This window comes from Mauremys reevesii, linkage group 8 (assembly GCF_016161935.1).
Source record: "Mauremys reevesii isolate NIE-2019 linkage group 8, ASM1616193v1, whole genome shotgun sequence".
In the NCBI taxonomy this organism is placed as follows: domain Eukaryota; kingdom Metazoa; phylum Chordata; order Testudines; family Geoemydidae; genus Mauremys; species Mauremys reevesii.
Genome location: NC_052630.1, coordinates 56,973,995 through 56,990,344, shown reverse-complemented (window position 1 = coordinate 56,990,344; position 16,350 = coordinate 56,973,995). Strand labels below are relative to the sequence as shown.

The window sequence follows — 16,350 nt, the reverse complement described above, 5'->3', positions numbered from 1 at the left end:
AACCAGTTAAAGAGACAAAAAGGTAAAACTGTAAAAAAGCACTTAAGTGACTTACATTCCTAAGGCCCATTTTCAACAGTGACTTTGACACTTGGAGCTGAAGTCATTTTTCACAATTTCCCCCAGAACCTCCACTCCAAGAAGTTTAAAAGTTCAGGGCTAGAAGCTTAGATTTAAGCACATAACATTAATCGCTTAAGTGGTTCCATTTAAGTCAATGGGAAAACTGACATGAGTAGTTACACAGGTACATAATCGTCCATAGGATTGGGTTCTAAACTGGGGATTTACAAGAAGAAACTAAATTAATTTCTTCTTAGAATGAAAAACAAACTTTCAGGTTTGTTTGTTTTACTGCATTTTGTCTCCTTGTGCTGCAGTAGCTGAAATGCCAGGCTGCATAGAGTACTTTTTTCCCAAAATCATGACTAAAACTAGTTATAAAGGAGACCACAGAAACCACCATTTAGATGTGAAAATATTTCATCTATTATTGTTACAGGTAATACCTAAGATTACGTAATAAAGAGATTGGATGGGGAGGGGAGGGAATATGTTTATTTTGTGCGTTTGACAGAACCTCATGTGTAGTTAGTTTCACCCATCCCCAGCTGGATCTCTTATCCCTGTATAGAAAAACTCCAAACTATAGGAGAGAAAAATTGGAAAATCTGATTGTAAAACTTCAATTAAAGATGGGACTGGGAGGTGGTGCTCAGGGGCAATGTAATGACAAAGTACTTTTCACTTCTTTTTTAAATACTGGGTGGGTTTCAAATTGACAGTGCCACTCAATGCACTGCCCTCCTGTAAACACATTGAGACTATATATATATTCAACAAGTAATATTAGTTAGACACACACATTGAATAAAGCATCCATTAACCAATGCAAAAATATGGCACATAGGGTTCCCAAACACTGAAGTCCTTTAATTTTTCCATAGAACAAGTACAGCCCAGACAGTACACCTCTTTGTCTGTGTACTTCAATTCTGGCCAATTTTTGAGACCGGAAGAATAAATTTAGAATCCAGTCCTGTGTCTGTACTAAAAGTGCCAATGGTTTGGCGGACACTCGTCCAGTTATAACTAGATTGAGCTCACTAACTGATTTCATACACAGAGGAAAACACATTGGCCACTGTTGACTTAGACTAGAAATAAACCACTGATCTAAAGTTGAAGGGCTCTGTATCCCAGCCAATTAATGGCACTTTCAGAATATGTGAATTTTCCCCCTCAAGTATAAAACAGTTTTATGATTTACTTTAAGCATACACATAAAAATTCACCCAGACTGCTTCAGGTGTGCAATAAACAAGTGACTACATGGGATGAATCTATTAATATTAATCTGCCAATGGTGCAAGCAGGGGCTTCTATTGGTATTTTCTGTAAAAGTGAAGTTCCACTGGATTTAATCTGGGAAAAGTTAAGCCTAAGCGTTCCCCATCCCCCACTCCCAAGTATGTTTCAGTGTGTTCTTGCACCAGAATCCTTAAAGGCTGGCCTTGTTCTAGTTAGAAAAAGATTTTCTACCTAGCAACTAATAATAATAATTTTAAAAATCACTTGTATTAAGGAGGAGCTTTGAGCACCATGTGATTTCACATTTCTAAGTAATATACTCTAACTTAGACCCAGTAACTTCATCTTTTAGTGAAAGAAGAACAACAACAAAAAAGAAAGTACAGCCAATTATCAGCAAATGTAAGGAAATGGAGACTGGAATCTAAAAATCATAATACAACCGGTCAGCTACTGGGTAAATATCTGAAATGTATTGACCACTAAAGTGGGTATAGCATTCAAGTTAGTAGCATGAGGAAGATGAAAATGTATTGTTGAGTTGCAGCAATAAAATAATACCAGCAGGATCCTACCCTGTATCAAAATAATGTATTATGAACATGACAAGGGAAATTATACAGTGAAATCTGTCTTAAGCAACCACTCAAGGGACCAAAGTCAATACTCACTGGAGGTAGCAATTCAACACAGGTAGAGCAGAATTGGACTTTGTATGTTTGGAGATACTCTGGGGTTGTCTTTTAAGACATGCTTTGCCTAAAGGAGTGGTTTTTCATACAGGTTTCACTGCACCATCGTATCATAGCAGGGTATGGAGGCACCACTTGCAGTATTATGTTATACTGTATTATGTCTTGGCTATTATAAGTTACTTTCTGGATTAAGTCCATACATTTTGCAGAAGTAGAATCTAGATAAGGGAAGTTTTACTTTGTCTAAATATAAACAGAACACCTCATAAGCTAGGCTGCCAGACCCATTCATTAATCTAGAGGAATCAGCGTTGAGCAATACAAGGCAGTGCCCTCTGTCTCACGCACGCATTACAGAAATTGCTACACTTCCAGAAGTACTTTCACCATTATATCACCAGCTATTGGAGTAAGTTTAAACTGGATCTTGGCTGATCAGATGGGTGGCCGGTGTATCATCTGAGATGACTGATGTATGGCTAGCTTATGAAATTCTAATGCCATATAAAACTTACACACAAATTATGTCATTTAAAAATCAACCAAGCCTCCTCCCTTTGTGAAAGCACGTTTCTACATGTTTTTACTCCAGAAACCAATAGCCTTGTACTGGACATATTTCAGCATAGCAACTAATGAATACAACTGCTTATCAACTAATTTAACAGGATTCAGAGGTTTCAAGTGCTAATCAAGAATAAAACTTCTATCATGTGTTCAATTACTACAGTTAACAGAAGATTTAAGTATCAAAAATACCATGTTTTTCCACAGAAAAAATACATATGCTCATCGGTTTACAGTGTGTGTGGAGATCTGTAGTTCAAATATGACAGTGCAAAAAATAATTTGATATTTAAGAACCTATTAGAAAGAAAAGCTAGAAACATTGTGCTCTTTCTAAATATATGTTTTAATAATGGTCTCAATTTCATAATAAAGCTCAGAATTTTGCATTCAGAAAAAACAACCTTTTTCAGTCAGCATTTAAAAATCTTCATAACTCTGGTCAGGGTAATGTTGCTAGGGAGGGGGAAAACCCCATCAGGTTTATATGGCTCTGTGATGGCATTCCTACAAGCACAGTTATCACTTCTGTTACTCTTGAGAAGGACATTAATGCACATGGTTCACAGGATGGATTAGAAATAAATAAAATAAAATAAAATAAAATACCTGTTCTTCGTAGTAACCCAAAGAAGATTAAAGCCTAGGACACACAATGCCCAAATCTAAAGCAGCACTGATATAATGCTGTGTACAATTACCTAGTGCAGATGCTTTCTAATGCCAATACTCTCTGTCCTTTAAGTTCCGGCGAAGGCAAACAAACTTAAAAAGAACAAGTGATCGATAAGAGACTACAACTACTAAAATTGTATTTGTGTTAACCTACTCAACGTATTTAATTTGTTGGTGCCAGGAGCTAGGATTTAGTGAAGCCAATTACTAATGCAAAGCTTTCAGTTGCTCATGTCAAAGCCCTGAAGTACCTTGGAACTACAATCTGAGAGTTGCTTATACTTTTCAGATACTACTGGCTACTTCTTACTATTTTCTGTTTTAAAATGTTAAAGACTGAACCACTGCAGTGGGTCATTAGCAGGAGCCACATTAAAAATATATAGTAAAAACGCTTGTTACCGGCAGAACATGCGGATCTAGTATAAAAATAACTACGTCATTCTGAACAGAAATATGGAACTCATCACAATAAATGAGCAAAAGAAATCTCATTCCAACCTACACAGTCAACTCTACAACAATATTTCACATTTTCCAAACGTTTTTGACTTAAGAATTACAGAACTATAGAATAAAACTCCTCTGGGGGGGGGAGGGAAAAGAGGATAGGGTAAGGAGAGGGGGAGAGAGAGAGAGAGAGAGAATGAACATGCCTCAGATATTAAGATATATTATGGGCTGTATTCTCCAACCACAACATTTGACTGTCTCACCTGGAAAGGGCTATTTTTTCCCTTATGAGTTAGTCAGCCAGAAACTGCGGTCAGGTGATATAGGAGTGAAACTCTATATAGTTAGCTATACCACAAAATACTTCTACTTTTAAAATAGAAAAGTATGAAAAAAACCTCATCACTGGAATACAAAAGTTTATAGATAGAATGTTAATTATGATGAAAAAAGGAGTTATTTAGCATGCAATGAAATTCCATGTTAATTATCTTAAATAGAGAGCACTCCCCCGCCCCCAAAAAAGTCTGGCACAATATATTTGACACAGGCAAATTCAAACTTGGACTAATGAGATACAAACCCCAAACAAAACTCCCAAGAAAAATGCTGGAAATACATTTTTACATTTACTGTGAAAATATTTGTTTTGATGAAAGCATTGTTCTGGTTAAAATACTGCGCTACTGAGCAAGTTTTTGACTAAAATATAAGAGGTCAGAACATTCATATGTGGTGCAATTTTTTGACTCTTAGGCTTTAAGAAAAATCTATTTATAAATGCCTCATGAAATAAGGTCACCTATAACTCATGGACACATGGAGTTTTAAATTAAATTACATTACTTTCTTGATGAAAGCCATGTATATTTGTACATTGCTACAATAAAAGATTTAAGATTATTTTTGCATTTTTGTGGGTTGTGACTAATACCAACATTTTTGCCATCTTACCTTGAACAAAGCTCTAGATAGCTGAAGTGCTGATATATGACACAACCCATGAGAAAGCAAAAACATATCAAGTATATCTTTATCATATATAAAACATGGCAGTCTTAAGCATCTTATTCTGTAATATAAGTAAGTATATCTCAAAGGTGTAATTATACTAGTATACACAAGAGCTACAAGATATAAAGTTTGCATCAAAGCTTAATGCTGGCTTTCAGCGTAATGCAATGAACTTGAATAAAGCCTGTTTGTGCTGTTGGTTAATTTATCCATAATCCCTGTTGTAGTCTAATTTGGTTCTTTACTCAGATGCTATATTTACCTATGTTTATTTCCTCGGCTATATGTATAGCTTCCCCATGCACAACTTGATCCAACATCTCAAAAAAACGCTCTTGGATTTCGCCAGCCGTTTCATCTCCAAATTTATAATCACACAGCATCACATTTGATCCAGCAATAGAGGCAAACACTCTGTGAGGCAAGGCATGATATTCTCTCTCAGAATCTAGAAAGAAAGGGAAGGAAAATACTATACAAGAACTTGTGTAGCTATGGCAAAGACTTTTCAATAATCAGCACACATTATACAAACTGTTGTAAAACGGACTGTCCAAGGCATCATGTAAAAGTCTGTTTTCAAACATTTCCAACCTAATTATTACTGTTTCATGTACGTTCTAGACACTTATATTTGTAAATGGAAATTATATTCCTACTAAAACTTTTAATGTATTTTTCACATAACCCGCTCTTCAGTGGTCCTTAGAAATAGCCAAACGACCTTAAAAATGATTATGAATTGAGAATGTTGACCAGGCCCCTTATCACTTTAGAAATGATACAAAGAGCACTCACAGGAAGGTTGGAGATAAAGGAGTTGATGCATATGCCAAACAGTACGCAATTTCAGCATCATAAAGGATAGTAAACAATTAGTTATTGTTTTATGTAGTTAACAGCCATGGAGTACAAGTGCCACCTAAAGAGAGAATGGAAAACTGCATGCAAACGATAAAATCTACTGCTGCCACATTCCCCATTTTGGATAATGTTAGCTAAAATAATACTTACAATGAGGTTATTTCTTAGTACACATAGCACCATAAACATAACTTAATGTCGTCCTAATGTAGATGAAGACGACTATTTGGCAGCATTCAATTTTCCTTTTAGATAGTCAAACAGTTGTTTTTTTTTTTTTTAAATACACCCCAAAACACCATAAGATATTTTCCTCCTCTCCAACTTAGCAGATCTTAGGTAGGAGAAATTAACATTTCACACAGGTGATGACATAGCATTTGTCATTTTAAAACATTCCTTTAAAATTATTATACAGTATGTAGAATAATGAATGGAGTTTGAAGGATAATCTAAGCATGAACCAACTGGGATGGTATTGGTATACTAATTTGGTCTCACGGTTTGTAATTATATTAAGATAGCAAAAGTTTACTATTATGGAGAATAAACGTATGTAGTGAAAATAATTCTGGCCTTGGAATTAATACAAACCTAGACAGCCTTACAAGTCATTCAATATGCTGAGCTGACATGCAAGATATATAGCTTTTTATTTAAATGTAAAGTGAACTTTGTATTTTATATATATGAAACCTCAGAGGTGAAATACTGGAGACTTTAACAATACATGGACGACATTTGTAAATCTGGATAGGAGCATAACAATTCCCATATTGGATCAGACCCGAGGTCAATCTAGTCCAGTATCCTGTCTCTAACAATGGTCAGCATAAGATGCTTTAGAGGAAGGTGTAAGACTCCTGCTGCAGGCAAATGTGGTATGGTCTGTTCCCCATGTTAGGTCTCCTCCAGATCCCTAATAGTTAGGATATGGATAATTCCTTTTTGAATCTTGCCAAGTTCGGTATATTATTTATTTCACTGTTGGGTGGGGACATCACAAAAATAACTGGCTGATTCTGACTAAGTATCAAAGCCCTTCTGTATTAGAGATCTTGATGCTGTGTCCATAACTATGGGGTAAACTTTACTGTACTCAGGGTCAGCTATGCCAAGAAGGGAATAAAGTGGAAGTTTAATTTACACTCGGGGCAAGAAGGCATTTAATAAATATTATAGGGGGAAAATGCAGGTCCAAAGAACAATGCCTGAAGTTGAATGGAATCCTTCTGAACTGGACAGCTGAAAAAAAGAGGCAAAGGAGTGACAAGTAGAATTTGTGTTGCCTGCTACACTTTTGTTTCTTCTAACTACACTCAGATTTCAGTACTTCAGATTAAATCCTGATGACTACAAAAGGCAGGAACTCCAGGAAAACAAAAGGCAAATTACAGTAGAAAAAGATAATTTGCTTTCTTCTCTAGGCTCTTACTTTTTTTCTCGGGTGCCTCATTTATAAGCAGATCTTCAAACAATATTTCACAACGATCAGAGAGTGTGTTTATTATATCCCTCTTCAAAGCCTGCAAGGACAAAACAAAACACAATGAGCAACACGTCAGCCAGTTTGCAAGGTATTTGTGATTATCAAGGAACAACCATAGTGGTTTAAAAAAAAAAAGTCTCAGTTTGTCCGATGCATTTACGTATTTAGGCCAACTTAACAGTGATATGTATTAACAAAATCAAAATATAAAATATAAAAAAAAGCCTGACAAAGAGAACCTAGGATCAGAAAACCAAAACTTTCCCTTTCAGTTTTCCTACCATAATAATAACAAATCATCAAGCAGTGTGGTTTTGTTATTATCTGTTTGTTTTAAATAAGCTTAAATATTGAAATTAAAGCATCTGACCAAACTCAGGAGACTGGGTTATACTCTTGGTTCTACCATACATTTCCTGTGTCTTCTTGGCCAAGTTACAGGCACTCTTTAAAACTTGCCTTTTCCCACAAAGATTTTGAAAAACTTCAGACATTAATGTCTTGGCACTCCACACACATAGTGATAGAATAATTAGGCTATCGAGACAAATACTGCCTTCACATACGCTCCTCCTCCATTAAAACCACTCCCTCCATTGAAACCAATCAGAGTACAATATAGCCCGTTACTATAACTGGTCTGTTAAATAAAACTGTTTTATGTGGTCAGGGGGTTTCCTTTTGTTAAACGAAATAGCAGTTGTGTGTTTATGGTGCTTTTTAGTTATTCAGAATGCTAGTTTGATTTTAAGAAGGTGTTGCTAGTCAAAAGTTAGTAATGTTAAATTTATAAAAACTGCTTCAAGTCACAATATTCTCTGTGTTGTGTTACTGATTTTTATGTATTTTTATTATGAACATTGTGGGTGCAATCTTGTCCCCATTAAAGTCTGTAAGAGTTTTGCTATAGTGTCCAATGGGGCTTGAATTTTATCCTTTGCCTTTAGTTTGGCTATGTCTACACTAGCACCTTTTGTCGGTATAACTTATGTCACTCATGGGTATGAAAAAACATCCCTCTGAGCGACGTAAGTTACAGCAACAGAAGCGCCAATGTGGACAGCACTATGTCACTGGGAGACACCCTCCCACTGACATAGCTAATGCCGCTTATTGGTGGAGGTTTAATTATGTCAATGGGACAGCTTTCTCCCCTTGGCATACAGCAGCTACACAGGAGATCTTACAACAGTGCAGCTGAGCCACTGTAAGGTCTCTAGTATAGACATAGCCTAAATCACGAACAGAAGTAGGAGATTATATGTACTGTGATAGACCCAGGCCAGTCGGGAACAGCAGAGTATTAGAAGGGAGATATACTGGCCACTGAATAAGCAGTTTTCTGTTCCTTGAGTGACCAGAGCAGGGGCTGCTACAGGCTAATGAGAACACGTGACTCCAATTAACCTGCTAAGAGTCAAGTGAGGCAGTTAAGCACCTGACTCTAAATAAGGCCCCTCTGGTGCTATAAAAGGGCTCACTACAGTCAGGCTGGGGGAAGCCAGAGGAGAGTAAGTGTGCGCGAGGAACTGGGAGCAAGAGGCATGCAAGAAGCTGAGAGTGAGTAGGCATACTGCTGGAGAACTGAGAAGTACAAGCTTTATCAGACATCAGGAGGAAGGTCTGGTTGTGAGGACAAAGAAGGTGTTGGGAGGAGGCCATGGGGAAGTAGCCCAAGGAGTTGTAGCTGTCGCGCAGCTGTTCCAGGAGGCACTCTAGACAGCTGCAATCCACAGGCCCCTGGGCTGGAACCCAGAGTAGAGGATGAGCCTGGGTCCCCCCCAATCTTCCCAACTCCTGATCAAACACAAGAGGAATTGACCTGGACTGTGGCTTCTACCAGAAGGGAAGGTCTCTCGGCTGTTTCCCAATCCACAGGGTGAATCTGTGAGGTGAGCAAATCTGCCAATAAGCACAAGACCCACCAAGATAGAGGAGGAACTTTGTCACAGTACGATTTCAAAACATGTGGTCTGTTACCAGGCAGAAGGTTGCAACATGAAAAAATACTGACTGTCATGTTCAGTACTTTTTTGGACAATATTAGAAGTGCAGCAGGACAACAGAAAAGATCACTTTGATTTAGAAGTACTACTTCAAGTACATTTTAAGAGAGTAACTGGAGTATCTAATCTGCCTACATTTTTCCTCTAGCAAGTACAAAAATATGTAACATACAAAAGTAATTCCTTTAATTTTAAGAAAACTTTACACCAAGCATTACCACCACTAGACTAAGAGTAAGTTAGGATTTCTTAGGAGGACAAAACACTTTAGAAGAGACCTAAAATGAAAGGTAATAAAAGGTAATAATTGGAGATATACCAATCTCCTAGAACTGGAAGGGACCTCGAAAGGTCATCGAGTCCAGCCCCCTGCCTTCATTAGCAGGACCAATTTTGCCCCAGATCCCTAAGTGGCCTCCTCAAGGATTGAACTCACAACCCTGGGTTTAGCAGGCCAATGCTCAAACCACTGAGCTATCCCTGCTTCTAAATAAAATTAAACTTTTGAAAAAATTATTTTCTTGCACAATAAAAAGGACTTCCAAAAATTCCAAACTATCATTCTAGCTGTCTGGAGTTCTGAGCTCCAAAACTTCTGTTTAGACCTCTATTATCCTACTAAAAGCAAAGGTAGAATAATAATTTTATGGTTCCAGTAAAATATTCGGGAAAAGCAATGAAGGAGAGTGATCACTACATTCAATACCTGAATAGCATCTTTAACTTTTGGCTTGTTATTATGGATGTAAGCTTTGCATTTCACAGCACCTTTAAGATTTATGGAACCACTGCAGACTTGCACAGTTGCTGTAGATCTATGGCCTGAACTCTGGGACTGAAAGATAAACACATTTCAATTACAATGTTAGCTATGCATCTGCAATATGGTCAGTCATGAAGCCACTACATATTTCAATTAACTTAAAATGTTAAGTATTGGTAAAATGTGTTATTTCCCCCTCACAGTTTATACTTTTTAGCAAGTAACTTAAATATGAAGATCTGTCTTAACAGTTTGTCTTTTTCCAGTTGGTAAATTCTTTAAAATTTGCTTTTCCAGGAACTTATCCTTTCTTGCAATTAATGTATTTTATGTTTACTTCTCATCAGCATGCAAATAGACATCAATGGTGATGCTAGCAAGGTTGTGAAAATAGCTCCCTCTGCTTGTTTTTGAAGTTTGGTCACTACTGTTTCAACTACAAAAAAAGTAAGCATTTTGCACATACTAGGGCTAGAGAATTAATTTTATTTTCAAACAGCTTGTTGTTAATATTAACACAGTATCTTCCCAGTAACCTCCCTTGTACACTACTTTTTGAAGCCTTTAAGTGACAGAAAGTTTGTCTACTTACTGTATTAGTAAGTATAATCTAGAATATCTACGTTGTGTTGTTTGAGTATTTTTCTTAAAGCAGAGTCATCCACCAGTCCTAGAATTAATTAGGAAGAGATATTTTTATCTGGTCATATTTGGAACTAGATCAAAGCTAATATCCATGGAGTCCCTAACCTATTTTAGGGCAAACTATAACGTTTCTGTGGCAAGAGGAAGACCATTATGGAAATCTCTTCAGTCCGATGCTCTCCCTTGACTACCCCAAAGATGTTCACAGAACAATTAGTTATTCTAGTATAAACAATATTGTTCGAGACTGATAGTTTGACTGTAAACATCTGCCCTTTGCATAGAGCAGAAATGGGCATGTCTCACAAGAAAAATAACTTGCATTGTTACTATTTTGATTAAATTTAAAGATGTCATGAATTTTGTGTAACCTTCAACAAGCCACTTGGGCCCTGATCACACAAGCTATTTGAAATAAGGCACTTTTTTTTTTTGGGGAGAGGGGAGTGAGAGCAAATTAACCACTGAAACAACTTAACTAGGAACGGAATGGATTCTTCATCACCTAAAATCTTTAAAATCAGAATTGGATGTCTGTCTTCAAAAACAATGGTTCTCAACCAGAGGTACTTGTACCCCTGAGGGTACTCAGAGGTCTTCCGGGAGTACATCAGCTTATCTAGATATTTGCCTAGTTTTACAACAGGCTACATAAAAAGCACTAGCAAAGTCAGTATAAACTTCATATAATGACTTGTTTATACTGCTCTATATACAATACACGGATATGTAAATATAAAATAAATCAATAGGAATGTAAATATTGTAATTATATGGTAAAAAGAAAGCACAGTAACTCACTTAACCTTGTAATTATGTTCCTGAAAAATGCGACTTTAAGCGAAACGATGTTAAGTGAATCCCATTTCCCCATAAGAATTAATGTAAATAGGGGGGATTAGGTTCCAGGAAGATTTTTTTCACTAGACAAAAAACTACATATTATATAGATATACACACAGTATAAGAAGGGCAGGAGGGATAGCTCAGTGGTTTGAGCACTGGCCTGCTAAACTCAGAGTTGTGAGGTCAATCCTTGAGGGGGCCACTTAGGGGCAAAATCAGTACTTGGTCCTTCGTGAAAGCAGGGGGCTGGACTCAATGACCTTTCAAGGTCCCTTCCAGCTCTATGAGATAGGTATATCTCCATTTTTTTTTAAACAAACAATTTAATACTGTTCACAGCTATGATGATTGTGAAGCTTGTTTGAAGTGGTGAAGTTAGAGGGTGGAAGAGGGAGGGATATTTCCCAGGGAATGCCTTACTGCTAAATGATGAACTAGCTGAGCCCTCAAGGGTTAACGCATTGCTGTTAATGTAGCCTCTCACACAAGGCAGCACGAACATGAGGGAGGGGAGACAGCATAGCAAACAGACAGACACACACTGGGAGAGAGAATGAGATGCACACTGTCCCTTTAAGTAAGCTGACCCACTCTTAAGTGCATCATCTTTTTAAGTGGAACAGGAAGTTGAGCCAGCAGCTGCTGCCCCAGGCTCTCTCTCTCAGTCCGTGTCCCCTCCCTGCTCTATATGGAGATGGGGTAAGTGGGGTGCAGGAGCAGGGGGGAGAGGGACACCCTGACATTAGCTCCCCCCTTCCCCACCTGCTCAGCAAGTAGGAGTCTCTGGGAGCAGCTCCAAAGCAGAGGGCAGGAGCAGCACATGGCAGTGGGGGGAGTGACAGCTGAACTGCCGGCAATTACTAGCCTGCAATTGCTAGCCTACTGGGTGGCTGAAGCACAGGGAATTTAGGGGAGCAGGGAGCTGATGGGGGGGCTGTCGGTCCACCCTGGTTACAAGCCCCCACCAGCTAGCTGCAAAGGGCTGCTCTTCCTGCAAGCAGTGGACAAAGCAGGTAGCTGCCAAATGACGTTAGAAGGGAACTGTCATAAACAGATAGTTAAGGGTTAATGTCTCTTTTACCTGTAAAGGGTTAAGAAGTTCACCTAGCCTAGCTGACACCTGACCAGAGGAACCAATGGGGGGGTAGGGAACAAGATGTTTCAAGAGGAAGGAGGGAAGTTTTCCTTTGTCTCAGTGTTAGTTTCAGTTTTGTGCCGGAGTGAAAAGACCCAGGAATCAAACCGGGTAGTGAGTATTAAAGAAGGAATAAATTAGTTTATTTCCTTTTGTGACGTTGTCTTTTTGCATTAGAGGGATAATTAAATTGGGTTTTCTTTTGTGTAACTAAGGTTTTTGCCCAGGGGAACATCCTCTGTGTTTTGAATCTGTTGTCTGTGAGAGTAGCTTACATGCTAATCTCAGAGGTATTCCTTTCACCCCTTTTCCTTAATTAAAAGTCTTCTTTTTTTTAAGAACCTGATTAATTTTTTCCTTGTTTTAAGATCCAAGGGGTTTGGATCAGTGTTCACCAGGAAACTGGTGGAGAAGTCCCTCAAGGTTACCCAGGGAAGGGTTACAGTACTTGGGAGGGAGAGATTTTTGGCGGGAAGACAGAGTTTCCCAAATGACTCAAACAGCTGTTTTAAACGATTTGGGTGGTGGCAGCATACTGATCTAAGCTGGTAATTAAGCTTAGGGGTTCTCATGCAGGTCTCCACATCTGTACTCTAAAGTTCAGAGTGGGGGTGAAACCTATGACAGGAGCATTGCACAACTTTAAACGAGCATGTTCCCTAATTGATCAGCAATGTAACAATGAAACAACGTTAACTGGGACAACTTTAAGTGAGGAGTTACTGTAAGCAATTTGTCAGTAATAGTGTGCTGTGACACTTTTCTATTTTTAGGTCTGATTTTGTAAGCAAGTAGTTTTTAAGTGAGGTGAAAAAGACAAAATCAAACTCCTGAAAGGGGTACAGTAGACTGAAAAGGTTGAGAGCCACTGTTCTAAAAGATATATGCTCTAGCTCAACCAGAAGGTATGGGCTTAAATCAGAAAGTACTTGATAAAAATGCTATGGTCTGTGTTATATAGGTGGTCAGACTAGATGAGCACAATGGTCCCTTCTGGCCTTAAAATCTATAAGCCTTTTTGGTGCATGTGAACCCATACAGCCACACAAAGCCCCATTGAAGTAAATGGAGGCTTGTAGGTGCAGGATTCTGTCCAAGATGAGCAGTTTACAGAATTTAACATCTCTAGGTCTCAGTTTCCCTCCCCTCCAACTATTATATGATCCTTAGATGTTAGGTGCTCTATCACGACCTGATACTCCCACTGAAGTCAATAACTTGGATAAGTCCCTACGTACCAGGATTATATTAATTTGAACAAGAATTACTCCCTATAGTAGGGAGTAGTTATTTAAAAAAAAAAAAAAAAAGACTTTCGATTTTTACTTCATGCCCCTTTTTTAGATTAGGCATCTGAGAATAAAGCTTTATGAAATACTGCACTTAACCTTACTGGCATTTTCCACACACAATGCTTACCAATTGCATCAGAACCTTCACATCAAAGGGTTGAATACTGTGTTGAATATTTCCTCTTGAAGTCTTTTTCTGAGATAAAAGAAAGGAAAAAATGATATGAAATATATAAAGCATTTCTGTATCTACCATATCTAGGTGCTCCACTGCCCTGTAGCACTGTACTACCAGTTTGTAGATTTTAGAAAGAAAATTGAGATAGGGAAACAACCTTAATGACACAGTTAACAAAATGTTAGGAATCTTTGGAAAAAAATTATTAGTAGTGGTTTCAGTACCAAAACAACTGCACAGTTTTAAATGATCTCATTAGAATCTTCTTGAGTGGCTCACACTTTACCTCCAAAAACTGCAACAGTAATAAAGCTGTTGAAGTCACCCATAAAAGTAAATCTAATCTTCAGCATATGGGCAGAGTTCTTATACACCAGTCCTCCCTAATTTATTCTTCTTTTCACTACTGCTACAATGACCTCTTTTTTGCTTCAAGGATGGGTGGGGAATAGGCATCAGGTTTAAAACAAACAAAAGAAAGTATCTCTTCACACAATGCACAGTCAACCTGTGGAACTCTTTGCCAGAGGATGTTGTGAAGGCCAAGACAATAACAGGGTTCAAAAAAGAACTAGATAAGTTGATGGAGGATAGGTCCATCAATGGCTATTAGCCAGGATGGGCAGGGATGGTGTCCCTAGCCTCTGTTTGCCATAAGCCAGGAATGGGCAACAAAGGATGGATCACTTGATGATTACCTGTTCTGTTCATTCCCTCTGAAGCACCTGGCATTGGCCACTGTTGGAAGACAGGATACTGGGCTAGATGGACCTTTCGTTTGACCCAGTATGGCCATTTTTATGTAAGAGAAAAGCAATCCTTTATACTAATTACATGGCACATGCCAGTTGGAAGTAAAATATTCTACAGAAGACCTTTCAGCCATTAATATTACCATACCAGACATTTTGAATGACACATCGATATTAATTCCATGCTATACAACACACACCTGCCCTTCCAATAGCTCTGCGTCATCGTCTTTAGCTTGCCCGTTGATCAGAAAAACACCTTCCTCTATCTGTTTTGCCCACCGGGTTAATCCATTCTTTAAAAAACAAAAACACCGAAAGACTGTAAGTGTATATTTTGGGAAGAAAGCATCTCTAAAAATACACTACACTTTTGGTTGAATATTGCCATAAAACCCACCAACACTCCAGAACTATTGTAATGCATATTTAAATCATTAGCCAAAGAAAGACAATAACAAACCCTAACCAAATTTCAGACCTCTCATCCATCTGCATCATACTGAAGGACAACATACTACTCACAAGACACCTCTTAATCTACATTTCCTAAAGTAAATAGAAATATTAATTTTAATGTTTACTGGCCTAAAAATAAAGCTAATTTGCATAAGCACCTATACTAAGGACATGGACACCTGGATTTTATTTTTCCATAAGATAAGGGTGGGGCCTATTAATAGTGAATGGGCAATGAGAGCACTCCATTTTCAAATCCTATCAAAACCAGACCCTGCATCGAATGAAGAGAAAAAGGAAAGCTGCTATCTTCTTTACATGCTCCTAATAATGTTTCTGAATAATTTAAATTAAACAAACGTAGGAAAATAAAAATCTTGAAAGATTTCTCTCCTTATGCTTAATGCAGCGAGTTGTGCATAAGGAACTTATTACCTTATAGATTTAACTGCCAGTAACAAATCATTAATTCTATTCCCCTATCTACTCCATATTTTCATAACACATTATTCATTTCTAAGCAGTACAGTATTATGTACAATATTAATGGAGTAAGAAATATTGTATTGTTATTGGTTAGTTACCCTTGTATTTTTCTCTAGTTCATAGTTGACTGACGTAGCAGAAAGTGGGATGTGGATATTAACATTAATTGTGCACTCCAAAGATAGCCAGAAGGCAGACAGGCCACTTTGGTACTTCCAGTCTGCTGGCTTAGCTGAACTCTGGGAGGAAAAGACAGGGTTTTATTTTTTAAATGTAGCAAATATAATGGCTTAATACTGTAGCCTATAGGAATAACCTGCTTGCATAAATATAGATAGAGAGATAGATATCTTTTTATTTGATGTATTGTATTAGATTTATAGATTTATATTAAAGTAAGTTTGGCTGTAATGCAAGAGACCTACAGGCCATATCCTGTATGTTAAGCTAAAGCAAAGTTAGCATATCTCTATTAAGACCTTTTATTCAGAAAGCAAAGTTGACCTATATCTTGTTATCTAAATAGATAAGTACCCATGCCTATGACCTTTTATTTAGACTGATAGACAATGACGAATGGCATAGGGGGGTTTTCCCACACACTTAACAAGTACACCACAAAAGACTAATGTGCATACATACCCGTCATCAATACGCACATACATACTAGCCTATGGGGTAAGTGTACCCTAACATTTCTGTAGGTGAGAAATGAAATTT

The 16,350-nt window shown here is 37.7% G+C and overlaps 1 protein-coding gene across 6 annotated transcripts in view; it reads right to left on the bottom strand.

The window, feature by feature from the left end:
• Nucleotides 1-16,350, bottom strand: part of ODR4 (odr-4 GPCR localization factor homolog) — a 40,451-nt gene that overhangs the window by 7,933 nt on the left and 16,168 nt on the right. For 5 of the 6 annotated variants that reach the window (XR_005584179.1, XR_005584180.1, XM_039486752.1 and 2 more), the window contains exons 7-12: nucleotides 15,729-15,869; nucleotides 14,886-14,981; nucleotides 13,883-13,951; nucleotides 9,781-9,909; nucleotides 7,015-7,105; nucleotides 4,978-5,163 (exon numbers count right to left, since the gene is read on the bottom strand). Coding sequence is in view for 4 of the 6 variants with exons in the window: in XM_039486752.1 (XP_039342686.1) it covers nucleotides 4,978-5,163; nucleotides 7,015-7,105; nucleotides 9,781-9,909; nucleotides 13,883-13,951; nucleotides 14,886-14,981; nucleotides 15,729-15,869 (712 nt within the window). In the remaining 2 variants the exon portion in view is untranslated. The remainder of the gene's footprint in view (nucleotides 1-4,977; nucleotides 5,164-7,014; nucleotides 7,106-9,780; nucleotides 9,910-13,882; nucleotides 13,952-14,885; nucleotides 14,982-15,728; nucleotides 15,870-16,350) is intronic. The other variant, XM_039486753.1, reaches the window with a different exon arrangement.